This window comes from Aspergillus multicolor, assembly GCF_047715735.1.
Source record: "Aspergillus multicolor strain CBS 133.54 unplaced genomic scaffold BDW74scaffold_1, whole genome shotgun sequence".
NCBI lineage: Eukaryota > Fungi > Ascomycota > Eurotiomycetes > Eurotiales > Aspergillaceae > Aspergillus > Aspergillus multicolor.
Window position 1 is genome coordinate 818,315 of NW_027395952.1, and position 16,430 is coordinate 834,744.

The following is a 16,430-nucleotide window of genomic DNA, read 5'->3' on the forward strand; positions in this document are numbered from 1 at the left end:
ACTCATACACTCTAGGCAAGCCTCTTCGAGTCATCATCACCATTACTCATAGTGGACCTTGCATACGAGATATCGAACATGTGAGATAAGCTGCTTGTAAGATACCTAACCCAAGTAAATCGGCAATTCAACGCCATAAAATATCATCGCTATGCGGTCCTCAACTGGAGGAAATAGAATGCGACTTGACATCCGCCTATGCAACCGTTAAAACATCAGGATTATAAGTATTTAGAAAAACACCACAATTTCCCCGCGCTCATTTTGCTTCAGACGCAGTGTTCGCCACAGGTCCTTTTCATCATCCACCCTTTGTTCTCGATCTGCGCGACTACGGCCTTGACCTCGACCACGGTCGCCATCCAGCTCGTCCGAGAAGTCTTTGTGGAAGCGCTTAAGGACTTTGTTGACGGAGAATCCCCGGGTGCTTTCAGGTCCCTTTGTCACTAGAGACAAGAAGTGCGCAGCCATCTGCCGCTGTGATTCATCAGGATGGTTTTCTTGTCGGTAGACAATCATCTCGCGGCTGTCGTCTCGCGGTGAGTCGGGATACTCGACTTTCTTAGCACGGCGCGACGGGAGATCTCCGCCGGTCTGCGCACTACTTTTGCGCTTGGTTTTTAGGGCCTCGGAAGAGGAGGCCTGGTCGTCGTGGCGGACCTTGTGAGTCTTTTTAGCTTTGCGAGGCTCGGCTTCACTTCCGGAAACGCTGGACCCAGCAAACATAGAAGAAACCAGTCGTTCAGCTCGGTTCTTGATGGAGATCCCCAGGCCTGCGTCTCCGTGGCCTTCTTTCTCGTCACGCCTAGTGCGCTTAAGAGGCGACGAAGGATCCTGATACCGTCGGCGGGGATTTTCCAAATCGTCCCCGCCGTCTAGAGAAGGCGATCGGAGCATGCGGTCGAGTCCTCCTGTTAAACCAGAATGGAGCATCGGGGTTCCAGGGTGGTTCACCACACTAGACGGAGCCTCAAGCATAGGAGTGTCTGCGTCCTCCATGTCATGATCATCGATCCGGCGCTTCCGCTTCTTCTCGCTTGTAGTCGTCGCCAGAGTTGGAGGTGACTGCTTCCTCTCCCCACGACGTTCCTTTTTTTTCTTCGGGGCAGGGGTCATAAACTCCATTGATGCAGCAGCATCCTTGTTAGGATACATTGGCGGCTGAATGGGCCCGGAGCCGTAAGAGAACCCATTGTCCTCGTATTCTTTGTTCCCGTCCTCGTTCTCAGCACGCGCCGACGTCTGAGACGCCTTGAAGACCGAAGGCGCATGATCCTTCATCTTCATTTGTTCTTTGGGTTCGGCAAGAGAGATCTTGGACGCATTCGGCGTCTTTTCGTCGACTAAAAAGTCGAATACATTGACTTTGCCGCCTTCTTGAGCCGGGGCGGATTTGTTTTCGTTCGGAGTAGGGGGAGTGGGAGCAGCGGGGGCAAGGTTGACTTGAGAATCGGGAGCGTCTTCGACGTAGGGAGCACGGTGACCGTTGTTCGTCTTCGAGTTGTTGTTGTTCTTGTTGCCGTTTTGGTTATTGTTATTGTTGTTGCCTTTGCGGCCGTTTTTGGATGGCTTCTCCTTATAGAGTGCGCCCTGGTATTTCTGAGCCTCGCTCATACATGACTAGGAGATCGTTAGCAACAAATCCTGCGTCACAAACATGCACTGCTGTGTTGGCGCCGCTTGTCGACAGGCCAATGTCCGGTCAAGCGCCACATGCGCACCAACGCTGCGAATACGAATCAGGCCACCCGACTAGCCCGAGACAAACACCGGCAATAAAAGCAAATCATAACAGAGTTGTCCGTACCGTATGCGATCTGTAAGAAGTCCCTTGAAAGTGAACCATACAATCGATGCAAGTAAAGCTTGCGCCGCGGCATTGATTGCGATGAGGATCAAGCTTCTTCTTAGTGAGGACATCACCGCACGCCTAGAAGGATAAAATCGGTTAGCACTTGAAACAATACAATGTCCAAACTGGCGACTCGTGTTTTGACGCCAAAATACACAATCGGCTCACCTCGCACGAAAACGACACCATGTTGACAAGACCCCGCGATGTTATAATCCGCTTAACAGCGCAGAAAAAGAATCGTCTTTCTGGTAGAAATGATATATGTATCAGACGGAAGTGTGATCTCTCAATGAGAATCAAGCCCCTTCGCGCAAACTATAGGACGAAGAAGGCCGAAAGGTCGGTCAAGTTGTCTTTGTTGACAGAGAAACAGAAGTCAACCTAGTAGGCAACAAAGGAAATGAGAGCAAATGGAGCAACTCAAGATGTCCGCGCAGCAGGCTCAGCAATCCAAGACAAGAGCGCGCCTGTTCTTCAAGAGCGTTCTTCGGTTTGCGCTTTCCTTGCTGGAATTTTGTCTGGCGCGTTCAAAAAAATGCGAGAGGAAATCATAGTGGAAACAGTGGATAAACAGCGCTAGCCTTATCTGGGACAAGTGCAACCCACAGTCTCTGCCTCGGGAACCAGGCGCTAACCCCGGGTCTCCATAGTGTAGATCACTCACTCACTTGAAAGTTGACATATCTTGACAAAAGTTTCAACTCCCAACTCTCAATTATCATCTCTTTGCAAGAAGCTGAAACGCTACCGCCTTGTGGTCCAATCATTGGAAACTCAAATAAGCCATCTCACTCGAGGCGCGGTCCCTCGAGTAGGTAAGACGCAAAAGTACGAGTATGGCACCAACAACAGCAACTATTGGTCTGAGCACAAGACCCGAAACAAATCATTCTTGTGGCCAGAAAGAACCAGGGCCACTTTGCGGTCTGAGCAACGATCGACGGACTTCGTTTCTATGAGGGTGGCCATGCCCATCAGAGCACAGTCGTTAAAGGAGCGTGAGCCTGTCAGGAGACTCGCTCTGCACAGCCAAGGATAGATAACGGGCGCTTGCTCGCGGACCGCCCCTCATTTTTTTTTGGCTGCAATGCGGCGCTGATGGAGGGGCAGTTGTGCCGCTAGCATAGATGTCTTGCAGCAAAGCATATACAAAAGTCTAAGGAATACTCCGGACATGTATATGCGGTGAGACAAAGTTTCGCGGATCCGTTTGCCGAGTTGAGGTTAACCTGCGATCGGATTGATCTCCTGCGCGGAGATTCGTTCAAACAGATCTCTACTCAGTTATACAGTAGCACAGCGGCTGCGCGTGGTGCCCAGTTCAGGCATGATTTCATATTTGCATATGAAGCCGACCGCAATGGCGAAAGAGCCAAATTGAAAAGATTAACACACCATAAACTTCAGGTCAGCTGCGCCAGTCACAAAAGCAGCAACGTTTACAAGCGAAATGTCATGCGCACAGCTATGCATATTAGTGTTGCTTTAGCTGGAGGGCCTCGCCATGTTTACGGCTCGTTCATAGAGCTTTCCTTCAGGTGTCCGGGCGCGTACGAGACCCTTCCTGCGCTGGGAAAACTAATGCTCAACTGTAAGAGTTCCGAGGTTGCTCATTGTAACTTAATGATTCGAACAGGGGCTATTGTACATTCAACGCCAGCGTTGGTTATATGTACTGATATTCTGGGTATCTAGAAGTACGCACGGACGACTCAGTTTGTGTCACATATGCCTACCCACCGCGCGTGATGCTAGACAGAGATTCAGGATCAGTCAAGGTTGGTGTAGCAAGGTAAGGGGCACTGACGGTTCCCGAGATATCTCTACAGGCGAGATAACACCATCCTCGGTATTGCTTTCTTCAGGAGCGGCCTTGGGCTCGCTGGCGGAACTACTGCTCCCTTCTCCACCTTCCTCATCTCCACAGCCGCAGTCATAAAAGTCGCCGATCTTATTGCAGTCGAACGCTGGCTTATCAAGCATAGCGTTGACCTCGTTATGGATGAAACAACCCCATCCCGCCGCCGCATTACGCGAGGACACCTGCGGAGGGTACTGCTTCAGGTGTCCTTGAAAGTGTGACGCGCATTCACCGCTAGTTTACTGGTTAGCATCTGGGTGCCGAATGGGCGAATAGTGGCAAACTATACCATGGATAGAGTCGCGCAAAAAGGTAGATGTATGAGCGGAGCGTCTCTTGTTGCTCTTCAGTGGGGTCTTCGGGGTATCGAGCGAGCATGGTGTGGAAGTACTTCCACGTTGCGCGACCTAATTCGGCTCTAATTCAGATGGTCAGCGAATAGTCTGGTTCCAAGCCTGGGCTTCACACTTTGCCGTCTCATTGCCTAGGCGAGGCATCACGATGTCTCCCTTCATCAGATCATCTTTGATGGGCGTCGATTTCTCGAGATGACCGGGAGCTCGGACAGCAGGACTAGGAGGTCCGTGAGGTTGGATGAACAAAATGAAAAGGAAGAAGATTAGGATTGAAGCGCTGATTAGAATGCGCCTTGTGATTTGGCGGTTGGCCATCACTAGGAGAAGAGTCACGGTTCCCTGGTCAGATTGTGCGGGAGAAACATGCCATGCGGCGAGATTCAAGTCGCCGAGTGCTAGCGGAGAGAGCAGAACATCAAAACATCAAGCTAAAGAGAGTACCGAGATGGTTATTGATCAATGAGAAACACAGAGAGGTGATAATGAGCAAGAAGTCGCGATTTATGGCCTTTGCATGGTAAAGTGGCCTGAAACTGGGACAAATTACGGGGGTTGAGAGTAGGGTAGCCTTTTGTTCGGAGATAGCGAAGCCCACGTGTATGCATAAACTCACGCCGTTGCGCTTAGTCATTATACTAATTATGCTCTTATCTTTATGTATAATCTACAACAGCATCCATTGAGGATTACACTAGGTGCGTTATAGGTCATAATAATGTATACTAATATTACAGGTTTCAGAGCTTCTGCTAGTTAGTACTAACTGGTTACTAGCCCAGTGCTATCTTGAAATGCTGGGGCCGGACTCCAAAGTCGACTCCAACTCAATGCGGGGAAGGATTACATAACGACCCGATGCCGATCCCTGCGGCCGCCATTTTTCGGCCTCGACCCGACTCCGAGCCTCAAGTTCTCAATCCGCATCGTCAAAACCTGTTCTGCTCTGCCACCCAGCAGAGATGGCTTCTATCCGGACCTTCGCCTTCCAATCCCTTTCGCGGAACCGTACCTCCTTTTTCCGCCCACAACAACGCCGATGGGCTCAAGTCCACGATGTTCGCTTCCTTGCAACCCACCGCGATCCCAACCAGGTCCTCGATAGATACCGATCGAAGCTCAACCAAAAGGCCCAGCAGTAAGTCAACAGAGCGCCTTGGGAGCCCTCCATACAAATGCTGAAAACAACATCACAGGGAGGGCTTCGAGTCCGTCGAATCCCTAAAGCAAGCACACCAAGAAAAGATTGACAAACTGCGCCGCGAAGCATCAACAATTCTCACCCCGGAACCCCCAGCGCCCTCCGCAAAGCCACGCACGCCCCCTCCCCCTCCAACACCCCAGTCCACCGCACAATCGCAAGTCGCCGCGGCCGCCAAATCCGCCTCCTCAACCGGCATCAAACCCCTCAGCTCCTTCCTAGACGTCGAGAAAGTCCGCGCCCTCCCTCCGAAGGAAATCGAAGCCATCTGGCGTCTCCGCCACGCCTCGAACCCGACTTCCATCTGCGCCGTTATTCCTGTGGAAACATACCAGCGCATTGTTTCCGCCGCGCGCCAGAACCCGCAATTCATCCTCCCGCTTCCCCGCTCAGCTTCCGAGGCGCAAGGTGCGGCTGCGGAGCCTAACGCTCCCGCGGCCGAGGAGGGCGGTGCGGACATCCATTTCCTACAATGGGCTTTCCACCCGCCTGCGTCGGCGCCCTCGGCGGTGAACTCGCATACTTCAACTGTGATCTTCACCCCGCTGGCTGCGTACAAGCTGCACGGTGCCTATGCGCAGCCGCATACGACTATCACGCACCATCTAGACCTTGCGGACGAGAAGGGGCTGGTCCTTATGCACGGTCAGGTCATGCCTGACTCTGGGGTTTCGACGACCGAGGCTACGTGGCTGGTTAGCTGCGTGCAACGGTTCTATGACTTCGGCGGCCAGGCCAGCGGGCGGAAGGGCGAGCTGCTGCGCATGTTCACCCAAGGTGATGTGCAGAACTTCAAGATTGAAGAGTTGATGGCCGAGGCGGAGAAGTTGTAAAGCAGATAGATATTCTTTTTTAAATGTACTTTAGCCTTCTTGTATAACATTTGACATTTTTTTAGAGTCTGGCAATCTTGGTAGGTAGGGTGAACGAACACTGAAAAACGTGACTTAGACAATGACAAACCAGGTACATGATATTGACTTGGTATAGAAAAGGCGCCTCCATAATATACTCAATCAAAATCCAAACCCAAACGCCAATCTATAACGCAGAACCGAAGCCGGCCCTTAAACTCCCCGTTGCGCATCCGCATGACAGCTATTATTATGGTGTAGGGTGTTGATTGAGGAGTCGAAGTCTCCTCAATGGAAATATGGGGTAATAGAAACGGTGAAAACAATCTGAAAAACTGCACTACTCCCAGTAGTGTTCCACGTCCAGAGGATCGTGTCTGGAAGTAAGCTTTAGTGTAAAGTACAAGAAATTAGAACGAAGATGAGTATGAGTCGCTAAACCGCTGATGTCTTGACGTTGAAGCAGTGGAATCCGGCATAATCGAGCGGCGTAATAGGTCCCAGTTGGCGCAGTCATGTGGCGCTTTCGTGAGTCGTGAGATAGACAGAAAGGTCGTTAGTTATGTTTGAGTACCTCTTCATTGACAAAGGTCTCAATATAATCGAAGTAATCTGGCTCCGCAACACTGTCGTTATGTGCGCCGTTGGGCAGGGTTCGCCATACTTTGCGCTTTGAGTTGCAGATGGCGAAAAGCTGCGTCATGTTCGAGGGACTGCCACAAGTCAGTTCCTGGTTTCATACGGAGATCATACGAAGAAACTTAATGCAAACGTACGGTACGATCTCGTCTTGCAGGCCGCTTAGGAAAAGTATAGGAGTTTTGATAATCTTCGGCAAGACATCCTCGCTTGTCCAGGTCTGATGGCAGAAACGAGCAAGATATCGCGCGGGAGGGAAGACGCTGGATCTTGTTAGTACAAGTATCGAGAATAGGTTGATTCCCAGGGCGTACCTCGGGATTAATTTACGGATGCTTAAAAATGTGTTCTCGAGAATCAACCCTGAGACACCTCCCTTGTCTTCGTTGTTAGCCACAAGGTTGATGGCCACGGCACCCCCAAGGCTCTGTCCATATACGACAATCCGCGAGTTTGCCGTCTCTCCCCTTTGCCGCAGGTGATCAAGGGCTGTCTGGGCGTCGATCTTTAGCCCATTCTCATCCGGCACGCCGGTGGATAGCCCGTAACCACGATATTCCAACATCATAACATGGCAGCCCAGGTGTTCTTGCAACAATTTCGCTATAGGTATCCGATGGCCCACATTGCCCGCATTTCCGTGGAACATCAAGACTGTAAGGTTCTGGTCTACCCGTTTGCGCGGAGCACGGATGAAGTAGGCATGCAAAGACTCGCCATCAGGCGTGCGAAGTTGAAGTTCCTCGTAGTCCTCAAGACCAAACTGACGAGGTTTTGGGACATTTGTACGTGCGTCCGTGGGGATGTTTCGGGGATATATAAGTTCACTGCGTACGTTGTCAGTTTCCAGAGCGATGGATCAGTTGCGCCAAATTCACAGTTGAGGTGGGACGAACTTTTGCTTGAAGTATAAGAGGCCACTGGCAACGACAGCTAGCCCGGACGATGCCAGCATCGGAAGGCGCATCCACTGAACGGCGTTGTTGGTCATGTTGGCTATACTCCATGACGGTGGGGGCGGCGGAGATTCCGACATGATGAGTGTCGCACGGAGAACGAAAGAGTGACGGTGATTGCAGAGATTAGAGAGCTCGAGAGCTGTAAGACGCGAGAAAAATGGCACCGTATATCAGCCTGATGGCAAGTCCAACCAGCACGGATATGAAGGATGGGGAATAAAGAGCCGAAAGTTTGCTGGTCGCATGAAACGATGTACACTCAGGAGGCTTCGGGCCATGTTGCGGGGAGAGGATGGCGGGAAGCTTGACCAATGGGAGTCAATCCAGCTTCCACCGCCCGGCGGAATCAGCTCCAGCTTGCTTGCCCACGTAAGGCTCGCCTGCCTGAGCTCTGAAGCTGCTTTCATGACCTCTCAGTTCGACTTTCATCACATACTGCTACAATCATCTTCCCTTCTGCTACTAGAAGATATACCCACGCAGCTATCCACTCCGATTCTCAGCCACTCTTCACACAAAACGTCTCTTATCCCCAACCAACACTATGGTCGCCAGTCACGGTATGACGGGGATGCTCGGAGAAGGTTAGAAGCCATTCCATGCTGCTGCGATGTCTCTTACAGCATCACTAATCTACGGCTTAGATGGAATTCACATTGATATGAACCACTTGAAGACCGGAGAGGTCAAGTAAGTCCCATGGTATCAACACTCACGCTTGATGACCTGAATCTAACCTACTTCTTCCAGCTTAGGAACATCAATGTAAGCGGCTCCAATGCGGCTCCAAGATCGGGTCGGCTAACATACGAATCTTATCAGCATGGCGATCAACTTCAAAGACGGTGTTATTCTGGGAGCGGATAGTCGAACAACAACCGGATCTTACATCGCCAACCGAGTCACGGATAAACTGACTCAAGTTCATGATACCATCTGGTGCTGTCGATCTGGCTCCGCTGCCGATACACAGGCTGTGGCGGACATTGTCTCCTACCACCTCAACATGTACTCTATCGTTAACAACGAGCCCCCAAGTACCCAGGTTGCAGCCGCGCTGTTCCAGGAGCTATGCTACGAAAACAAGGACATGCTAAGGTAGGCCAGCTGTACCATGTCGATATGTATTCATTGACTGACTTTTCATTGTAGTGCCGGAATTATCATCGCGGGCTATGATCCCCGACACGGTGGTCAGGTGTACTCGATACCTCTGGGTGGATCGTTGCACAAGCAGGCATACTCAATCGGTGGTTCTGGATCGACTTACATCTACGGTTACTGTGATGCGAACTGGAGGGAGAACATGACTGAGGAGGAGGGCGTCAACTTCGTCAGATCGGCACTGCGGGAGGCGATCAAATGGGACGGTAGCTCAGGCGGCGTCATCAGGATGGTAGTCTTGACAAAGGATGGAGCGCAACGACACCTGTACCTGCCGGACAACGGCTACACCGGGCCGGGTACCACCAACTAAAGCCATTCGCAAATGGCAATGACTATATTTGCATGCTAGTTATCAAGTGAATGACTCCTACTCTTCGGTATTTTTTCGCTCACGATTAAATCTCTCGAATCTTGCCTTCCCGCGACGTACCAAAGGATTTGGTTCATCGCAACCGCAGCGACCGCTCAGCTGTACGTACAATCAACATACCTGCGTCATATCACTAAATGAGAGGTCACGCAAGCGGATTGTTGTACCGGTAAAACTAGCGAGTTTCCGCATTGCTTTTTCTGCTGCATGGCGGAGGGCAATCGCGATCAGAGAGACAGTCGGTAACTCGCATGCAATACCAGCAGCAGAGAAGTAGATAGATCCGGTTGAGGTTCAAACGACAAGTTCCGGAAGTCGTCCGGGGCCGTATATAGCTCGTTGGGGCGGGGTGAGGGCCGTCAATGAGGGTGGGTTTCGGCATCACAACTACTGTTCCCCGACCACCAATCATCCGATCATCACCACCAGGTGCCCTTCCAGTGAGCCGCCATTCGCCCGTTCCAGTCCCTGTATGCCCGGCAGGAATCCTGCTGTCTCCCGTCCTGGATCTTGGATTTCATACCTGTCCTTTGAACTCGGAAGCTAACAATCAGGTGGGATTGACGGCCACCAGTGATATGGAGGCTCAAGGTCTCAGGGGCGTTTGCTAGAAAAAAGGAAACAAGACTGGCACCTAGAAAGAGTAAGTAGGCGAATAGAAGGCATGCCGAGTGCGTACTCACCGTACCAAGACCGCGGCGATGATGCATCTGAGGTATATTCTCCTTGCTACGGAGTACGCATAGGCAGTCGATCGTTACCGTGCCATTATTATTCTCCTGCGCGATGCACTAGTTTGACGGAGGGGTCCGTCATGAATCTAGGCGACTGATCGTCGAGCAGTTGAGCAGGCCCTGATATCAGAGTGTTTGTTGTTGTGTTGATTGCAGGAGAACCGGTATTCTGCTGACCGTCGCCGACTGCCGGTGGACCCAGGCCCCGTCCGTCAACCAGCCTTGCCGTCACTTCATCGCCATCATCACTTCCTGGCTATCGAGGCCTCTCCTCCGCCACCAACAAGTTAGCTTCCCTCCCTCTCCTTTTCTCCTCGTCCCTTACCTTGCTTCCCTCGGAGGTTCTTGCTCTGTACTACTATCCATTTCCCCCTCTTTCGATCTATCAGCTTCTTCACTGCAATGGATTGCTCCATTGCTGCCTCTCGCTCGTGAATCCCTTCCACTTCCAGCCTGTCTGCCCGGGTCGGAGTGCGCTGCGCACCCCCAAGTGCTCTGGCCCATCGCGAACGGTTTCACCGGGGGCTCATTTATATTCGCTGGTAATAATTGATTGATTGTATTCGACCCCGCGTCTCTTATCTTATGCCATCGTTGTCTTCCCCCTCCTCCGCGCCTCTTTCTCACCCCCCATGTACTTACCTGAGGCCTCCAACACCCCGTCATTACGTATGTTGATGTTGTACTGTCGCTGACTTTAGCTTAGAGCGCCGTGGCTCGAACACATTATTTTTAATTAACGTTATCCCGTCCCCTTCATCGCACCAGCCTGGACATGGACTCGGTCGTTCTCAACCATACGCCATCAAACCATAGAGACAGTGTCTACACCATGCTGGGTACCGCCATCCCTTCGGAACCTGTCTATCGGCCCTCTTCACGTCAACCCGCACAGCCGTCATCGAATCTTGACACTGGGAGCTCTATATCTACCTCGTCCAATAACACCCCCACCTTGTCAGCCCCGCCATCGGCATCTGCCGCAGGTTCAGCCCGATTTTCTTCCCAAGATGTTCCGGCCTACATCAGGGAATCATCGCATACTAGTTCGCAGTCTTCGGAATCTTCTACAGTCACGCCCGGGCCGACTCCTATACCTGTACAACAGCAGTCTGGATCGATGAACCCGCCATCTGGGGTACATAGTGTTTATGGCGGGCAAACGGGCACTGGCTCTACTGGCCGGCATACGGCGAGTCATTCTTCCCCAGCGTCTCCGCAGTTGAGACCGACCTTACAGTCTCTTCGGTCGCTGGGAGGCTCAGAAGCCAGCTCTCCAAGTCGCATCAAGATCCGTGACCTGTCTCACATTCAGAGCTTCGCTAGCGAAGAGTTTCTAGCTCAGCCACAGAGGAGCCGGGCACCAGGAACTTGGGCTCAGGAGCGCCAGTTCGAAATCAGTTCCATGCCGGTCACGGACATCATCGAAATGGTCGCAGGTCTCCTCACTAAGATCACTACCACCAATGATTCACATCATGAGCAGGTTCATCGGCAAATGCCCCCTGTTGATGGGTCGAGCAACTTGACCCAACAAGCGCACAGCGTGCTCGCATTCCATGGCAAAAACGTCCCAAGCATAAGTATACTGAGCTATCTGACCAGGATTCACAAGTATTGTCCTACGACCTATGAAGTTTTTCTCAGTTTGCTAGTGTACTTCGACCGCATGACCGAGATGGTCAATAAAGGTCAATTAGACCGTTTACGCGGTCGCTACCATCGTACAGACGCTCTGCAGTCTGATGGCACGATCAGACCCAGATCTTCTGAATCATCCGTCGTGCAGCGGGCTCACACTTCTCCCATGGTTACCCCGCCGCCGTCCGCTGGTATATCAGCTCAAGACCCGGCGTCGTCATCACCTATCTCTCCAGCCATGAATCCGCAAGGAGATGATCATCTTTCTCACTTCTTTGTCGTGGACAGCTTCAACATCCATCGACTAGTCATTGCAGGCGTAACCTGCGCTAGTAAATTCTTCTCTGATGTATTCTATACCAACTCTCGATACGCAAAGGTGCTGTTTCCATGCCCCCCTTCTTGTTCTCTGGCTTACTCACTACAGGTCGGAGGTCTCCCTCTAGCCGAGCTAAACCACCTTGAACTCCAGTTTCTCCTCCTCAACGACTTCCGCCTTTCAATTCCGGTCGAGGAGTTGGAAGCATATGGAACCATGCTGGTGGAGTTCTATGCTAGAGAAATTGTAGCCCAGCAGCAGCAACATCAACCGCAACCCCAAGCAGGTTTGATGACACGAGAATCGGAATCGGACGGGATGTACATGCGCTCCCGCGCGCAGCCCGAAGTCCGCCAAACTAGCACGCCGCCATGAAGTATTATCATTATAAGACGTCATTAGTCGACCTATCTCCGGCTTGGTTACTATATCATTACTTTGCGTCCCCTAGCCCGCCGAGCCGATTTTTATAGCCGGCTGCCCAGACCAGCAGACATGGCGCGAGATGTCCCATCAAGACCAACACGTCGAAAGGTCGAGCGGACATCCAACCTCTTCCTGCATATTTTTCACTTCCTACTCCCCCTTACTACTTCTTTCATGGATTAGTTGATTTGATCTGATCTGAATGGCATCACATACCCCTCTTGATGCCTTTCTCTGCTTGCTGTCTTTCAAGCCACGAACGATTCCCCTCTTATCCCGTTCTGTCCATAGACCTCCTGCCCGGGTTTGTCTTGGCTTTCACTTGATTTCTTGCACTGTGGGCAGCCCTGCTCCGTCATTACACCACTTTCGGTTTTCTTGTCCTGGGATCTGTTTCACGTCCCCCCCCCCCCCCCCCCTACTTACCTACCGATACCATTCCTATTTTTATACGTGGCCATGTACACAATGAATGACTTGGTACCTACCCAGGTGCTGCACTTATTGTTTGTCTGTTGACTGTGTATCGGTATCCGCACTTCACTTTGGTTGGCATTTTTGGGCGTTGTCTTTTCCCTCGTTATTGTTTTGCTCATTTTTCAGTGTTATTGTTATCACCTACAGCTCATGGACCATGGCCGGGCGTCTGTTCCTATACCTTTTTTTTATACCTACTTATACGTTGGGCGTCCTGATCGCTTCGATAAAGACTGATTTGATTCTGCTCTGTTGTCTTCGGCCAGCTTGGCGCTAATCTCTCCACGGAGTGTACGGGTGGGTGCGGATATGGGGCAAGTAATCGAAACCAGGTACTCCTTGATTCAGTATCAGAGTGCGTACAAGATTCTGTCTGAACTTGGTGAAGACAGCAGTAAACAAACAAAGCTCAACGCAGGAGTCTATATAAGCCCTAGATGTAGTTTCCATTCCGTGGTACTCGACTCCACCACCGGCAACCACCGCCAAGCCAAGCCAAGACCTCCGACTTCCAACCTCAGCTCTGAACTCTCGACCTTTCCACTTGCTACTGGAACATCAGCTTCGATCATCGAGTCGACATCCTCTAAGGAGCTTACCATGCTCATTTTAAGCCTGATCCAACAAGCCCGGAGGCAGTCAACAGGTTGTGTCGAGGCGATGTTCCCACCAACCAACTGCTATCGTTAGCAATGCTCGCCTGCGGTCAAACCAGGACAGCTTACCCCCATCGCCCATCCAGTGTATCCCACATGCCTAGTGGTTAGCAGTCAATCTGAAAGAAGGAAGGTGAAGTCAAGGCAGGCGATGCTCCCGCCAACCAACTAGTGGACGTCAGCGTTGTCCTTTCCAGTTGGATACCAAGCATGATATGATGACTCACCCCCATCGCCCATCCAGTGTATCCCACAAATCCGGTGGTTAGCGGTCAATCTGAAAGAAGGAAGGTGAAGTTTAGGGCGATGTTCCCGCCAATCAACTGCTGAGTGTCAGTGTTGTATCATTTACGATCAGCACCAAGCCGACGACTTACCCCCATCGCCCCCCAATATCTCCAACAAGCCTGGTGGCTGATGATCAAACAAGAAAACATTGGCAATGGCGTTAAGGCGCCAGCCCGATCTATAACCATCAGCGCAGAGAGTGTGACCCTTGCGGGCCAAAGTAGTTGAAGGATGGGGCATGTCAGTGGACAACGATGCGGTTGCGGAAGGGTTACCAAATGGCTGGGTGATCAGGCCCAAAACCGACGCTAAAACGGACGAAGATCAATCCTCAGCTTTTCTCGAATGTTCAGCCATGCTTCCATTGCGTCTGCGGGATACCAGTGTGGATTTTGTTTTTGCAGGTCGGCGATATCGTTCCAGGAGCACATGCCTCCGTGACGGCATGGTTCCATGTGGCGATACATCTGACCCCAGGGCGCAGTATTCCAAAATGTCTTGTAATCGCTGTCCTTTCTCGAAAAGATTCGTTGATCGGCAATGAACTCGACGGTGACCCCGGGATGGTGCTTCACTTTCCAGGCCGTGAGATATTTCCCCTTGGCGAACTGTCGCTCGGGGTGAACATCTTTCTCTGGATCGATGTAGCGTTCGAACTCCACCACGGTGCCATACTCGGCAAATTGAACGCGCTTGGTCGGCTTCGCCTTGAAGACAGTGTCGTAACACTTTCTGACGGTGCTTTCCCCCTTCGCTATGGCGGAGCGCAGAGGTTGAGCTTTGCCGGCTTCGGCCTTCTCAAACTTGGCGTTCTGTGCGGTTCCTTTCCCCCTAACCATGGCGGAGCGGAGAGGAGGTCGAGCTTTCTCGGCTTCGGCCTTCTCAAACTTGGCGATCTGTGCGATCTGTTGCGCTTCATAGTGCCGAGCCCAGGTTTCTAAGTCCCAATTAGCAGAGTGTAAGTGTTCCAAAGGGTCAAACCATCTATCGACGATCAAGCCACGGGTCTCTTCTTCAAAGTGGACGCCCTTGCGCTTGACCCAAGGCCTGAGCTTGACTTTGGGTTGTCTTATCCTGTTCTCGGGCTTCAAAATTGACTTCAGCTTCACGTCCTTGCCGGAACGTGCAGACTGAATTTGAGTGAATTTAACCGATTTTGGCTTGCACCGCCCTGATTCTTTTTCAACTTTATTGAGCCAGAAGTTTATGCCGTCCATGACGGGAATCGGTGGTGGTACCATCCTGGCGGGAGGCTGGTCATGATTGTCAAGTTGGCCATCACTCTTTGAAGGAGGGTCAGTCAGTCTCCTCAATACCACAATGAGAGGAATCCAAACCAGAGAAGGAGGAAGAACGTGATGAGTCGGACGGTTCAGATTGAGAAGAGCCGGTGGCCTGACTGGAATGGGGTTGAGAGGAGTCGCTCGGGGTGCTGTCGCAAACACCCGGTCGACAAGATTCACCAAAGCGCGTGGTCGGAACATCGCGACTTCGGATCAAGAGAGAGAGAAGAAGAAGTCGGAAAGGGGGGGAAGAGAGAGAGAAGCAGGGAAAGGAGAGAAGCAGAAGCAGTGGTCAGGGAGCAGAAAGGCAGAAGCCAGAAAGCAATACGCCAGATGGGAAACGATTAAAATGCAGCGTGAGCAGAGCACGGCACTAGCAATCGAAACAACCAAAAGGTGTGAGGAGGAAAAGAAGAGAAGAGAGGGAGAAGTTGGGCGGGGGACGAGGGGCCTTTTGTATTCACTCAACACAACACCACCAGACCGTTGCCCGGGGCGCTTGAGCGAATTCACTTCCTGCGCCATAGCAACCACTCACTCCGGGCTTCCAGGATCCACCCAGAACTACGAAAAACCTCGTCAATGCTGCAGATTGGGAGTGAAGCTATGGATCTGGATTACAATGAATAGGAATCTACAGGCTGGCCAGCTCAACGGGCCAATGAATTCCCAAAACGGCAGCACGCGAGGACGCAGCTTAAAGCTTCTTACTCGGCGAGCTTGAATCGCCTCTGTCATTACTGTGCTCCCCTCGAGGGGAATCTTCGAGGGGAGACGCTGCGCAGCCACTTGGTGCTATGGCAACGAGCAACACAACGCCAACTCCGGCACCAGCAATGGCAATCCTCTTCCCAGACATCGCTCAAACCACATGGCAGCCTGTGAGTACGGACCTTAGAGGCTACGCTGCACTTGTTGGACTTGAAAAGCTTGTAAGAAGAGACTCCTTCTAACCTTCCGTGTGCTTCTCTTCCCAGCAATTGTGTGCCGTGGCCCTGGAAAGAGATACAGGTGACTAATGAGTAGGTATTAGGTGACTGCGTAGTTCAGAAGCATCTAGGTAGAGCTCGTGTGGGCTGGCTAAGTGGCTGAAGGAATAAACACAACTGAAGCTGGGATGTTCCTCTCACTGAGTGAACCAGCCATAAGCCAACCATTGACCACAGCGCTTCCTTGCATTTTTAATGGACAAGAAACAGCCACTGGACAGAGATCTCTCTCTCAAGGACGCCAGTTCTCATATATTGCCAGCAGATGTCCCTCACTACGTGCAAGACCTGTAAGACAGGAAAACCTTGTTCTGAACGAAGAACTAAGTATCCCAAACACAATGCTCATTATTATATG

General features: G+C 51.6%; 9 protein-coding genes across 9 annotated transcripts; 4 read left to right on the top strand and 5 right to left on the bottom strand.

Moving 5' to 3' along the window:
- Positions 1-41: 41 nt before the first annotated feature.
- On the bottom strand, positions 42-2,148 carry BDW74DRAFT_2692 (LYAR-type C2HC zinc finger protein). The gene is made up of 3 exons (XM_073732371.1): positions 2,021-2,148; positions 1,808-1,930; positions 42-1,620 (listed from the first exon to the last, which is right to left on the bottom strand). The coding sequence occupies exons 1-3, from the start codon at positions 2,039-2,041 to the stop codon at positions 232-234; spliced, it is 1,533 nt and encodes a 510-aa protein (XP_073589520.1). The 5' UTR covers positions 2,042-2,148; the 3' UTR covers positions 42-231.
- A 2,849-nt stretch (positions 2,149-4,997) lies between these two features.
- Positions 4,998-6,140, top strand: BDW74DRAFT_141902 (ATP11 family protein). The gene is made up of 2 exons (XM_073722630.1): positions 4,998-5,207; positions 5,266-6,140. Exons 1-2 carry the CDS (start codon positions 5,032-5,034, stop codon positions 6,101-6,103), a joined length of 1,014 nt encoding a protein of 337 aa, XP_073589521.1. The 5' UTR covers positions 4,998-5,031; the 3' UTR covers positions 6,104-6,140.
- A 251-nt stretch (positions 6,141-6,391) lies between these two features.
- Positions 6,392-7,963, bottom strand: BDW74DRAFT_2713 (alpha/beta hydrolase). The gene is made up of 4 exons (XM_073732375.1): positions 7,660-7,963; positions 7,078-7,590; positions 6,901-7,026; positions 6,392-6,837 (listed from the first exon to the last, which is right to left on the bottom strand). The coding sequence occupies exons 1-4, from the start codon at positions 7,797-7,799 to the stop codon at positions 6,681-6,683; spliced, it is 936 nt and encodes a 311-aa protein (XP_073589522.1). The 5' UTR covers positions 7,800-7,963; the 3' UTR covers positions 6,392-6,680.
- A 171-nt stretch (positions 7,964-8,134) lies between these two features.
- Positions 8,135-9,410, top strand: pre3 (proteasome core particle subunit beta 1). Its single transcript, XM_073732378.1, has 5 exons — positions 8,135-8,306; positions 8,367-8,412; positions 8,473-8,487; positions 8,545-8,820; positions 8,875-9,410. Exons 1-5 carry the CDS (start codon positions 8,267-8,269, stop codon positions 9,197-9,199), a joined length of 702 nt encoding a protein of 233 aa, XP_073589523.1. The 5' UTR covers positions 8,135-8,266; the 3' UTR covers positions 9,200-9,410.
- Positions 9,411-9,573: 163 nt separating this feature from the next.
- Positions 9,574-10,141, bottom strand: BDW74DRAFT_2837 (uncharacterized protein). The gene has a single exon (XM_073732413.1). It carries the CDS (start codon positions 9,967-9,969, stop codon positions 9,679-9,681), a length of 291 nt encoding a protein of 96 aa, XP_073589524.1. The 5' UTR covers positions 9,970-10,141; the 3' UTR covers positions 9,574-9,678.
- A 129-nt stretch (positions 10,142-10,270) lies between these two features.
- BDW74DRAFT_2723 (putative cyclin-dependent protein kinase complex component) lies at positions 10,271-12,455 on the top strand. The gene is made up of 2 exons (XM_073732379.1): positions 10,271-10,552; positions 10,700-12,455. The coding sequence occupies exon 2, from the start codon at positions 10,769-10,771 to the stop codon at positions 12,326-12,328; it is 1,560 nt and encodes a 519-aa protein (XP_073589525.1). The 5' UTR covers positions 10,271-10,552; positions 10,700-10,768; the 3' UTR covers positions 12,329-12,455.
- A 325-nt stretch (positions 12,456-12,780) lies between these two features.
- On the top strand, positions 12,781-13,177 carry BDW74DRAFT_141916 (uncharacterized protein). The gene has a single exon (XM_073722631.1). The coding sequence runs from the start codon at positions 12,852-12,854 to the stop codon at positions 13,131-13,133; it is 282 nt and encodes a 93-aa protein (XP_073589526.1). The 5' UTR covers positions 12,781-12,851; the 3' UTR covers positions 13,134-13,177.
- A 609-nt stretch (positions 13,178-13,786) lies between these two features.
- On the bottom strand, positions 13,787-15,473 carry BDW74DRAFT_141918 (uncharacterized protein). The gene is made up of 3 exons (XM_073722632.1): positions 15,138-15,473; positions 13,890-15,083; positions 13,787-13,835 (listed from the first exon to the last, which is right to left on the bottom strand). Exons 1-2 carry the CDS (start codon positions 15,282-15,284, stop codon positions 14,109-14,111), a joined length of 1,122 nt encoding a protein of 373 aa, XP_073589527.1. The 5' UTR covers positions 15,285-15,473; the 3' UTR covers positions 13,787-13,835; positions 13,890-14,108.
- Positions 15,474-16,397, bottom strand: BDW74DRAFT_141919 (uncharacterized protein). Its single transcript, XM_073722633.1, has one exon. It carries the CDS (start codon positions 15,940-15,942, stop codon positions 15,781-15,783), a length of 162 nt encoding a protein of 53 aa, XP_073589528.1. The 5' UTR covers positions 15,943-16,397; the 3' UTR covers positions 15,474-15,780.
- Between the last annotated feature and the right edge of the window lie 33 nt (positions 16,398-16,430).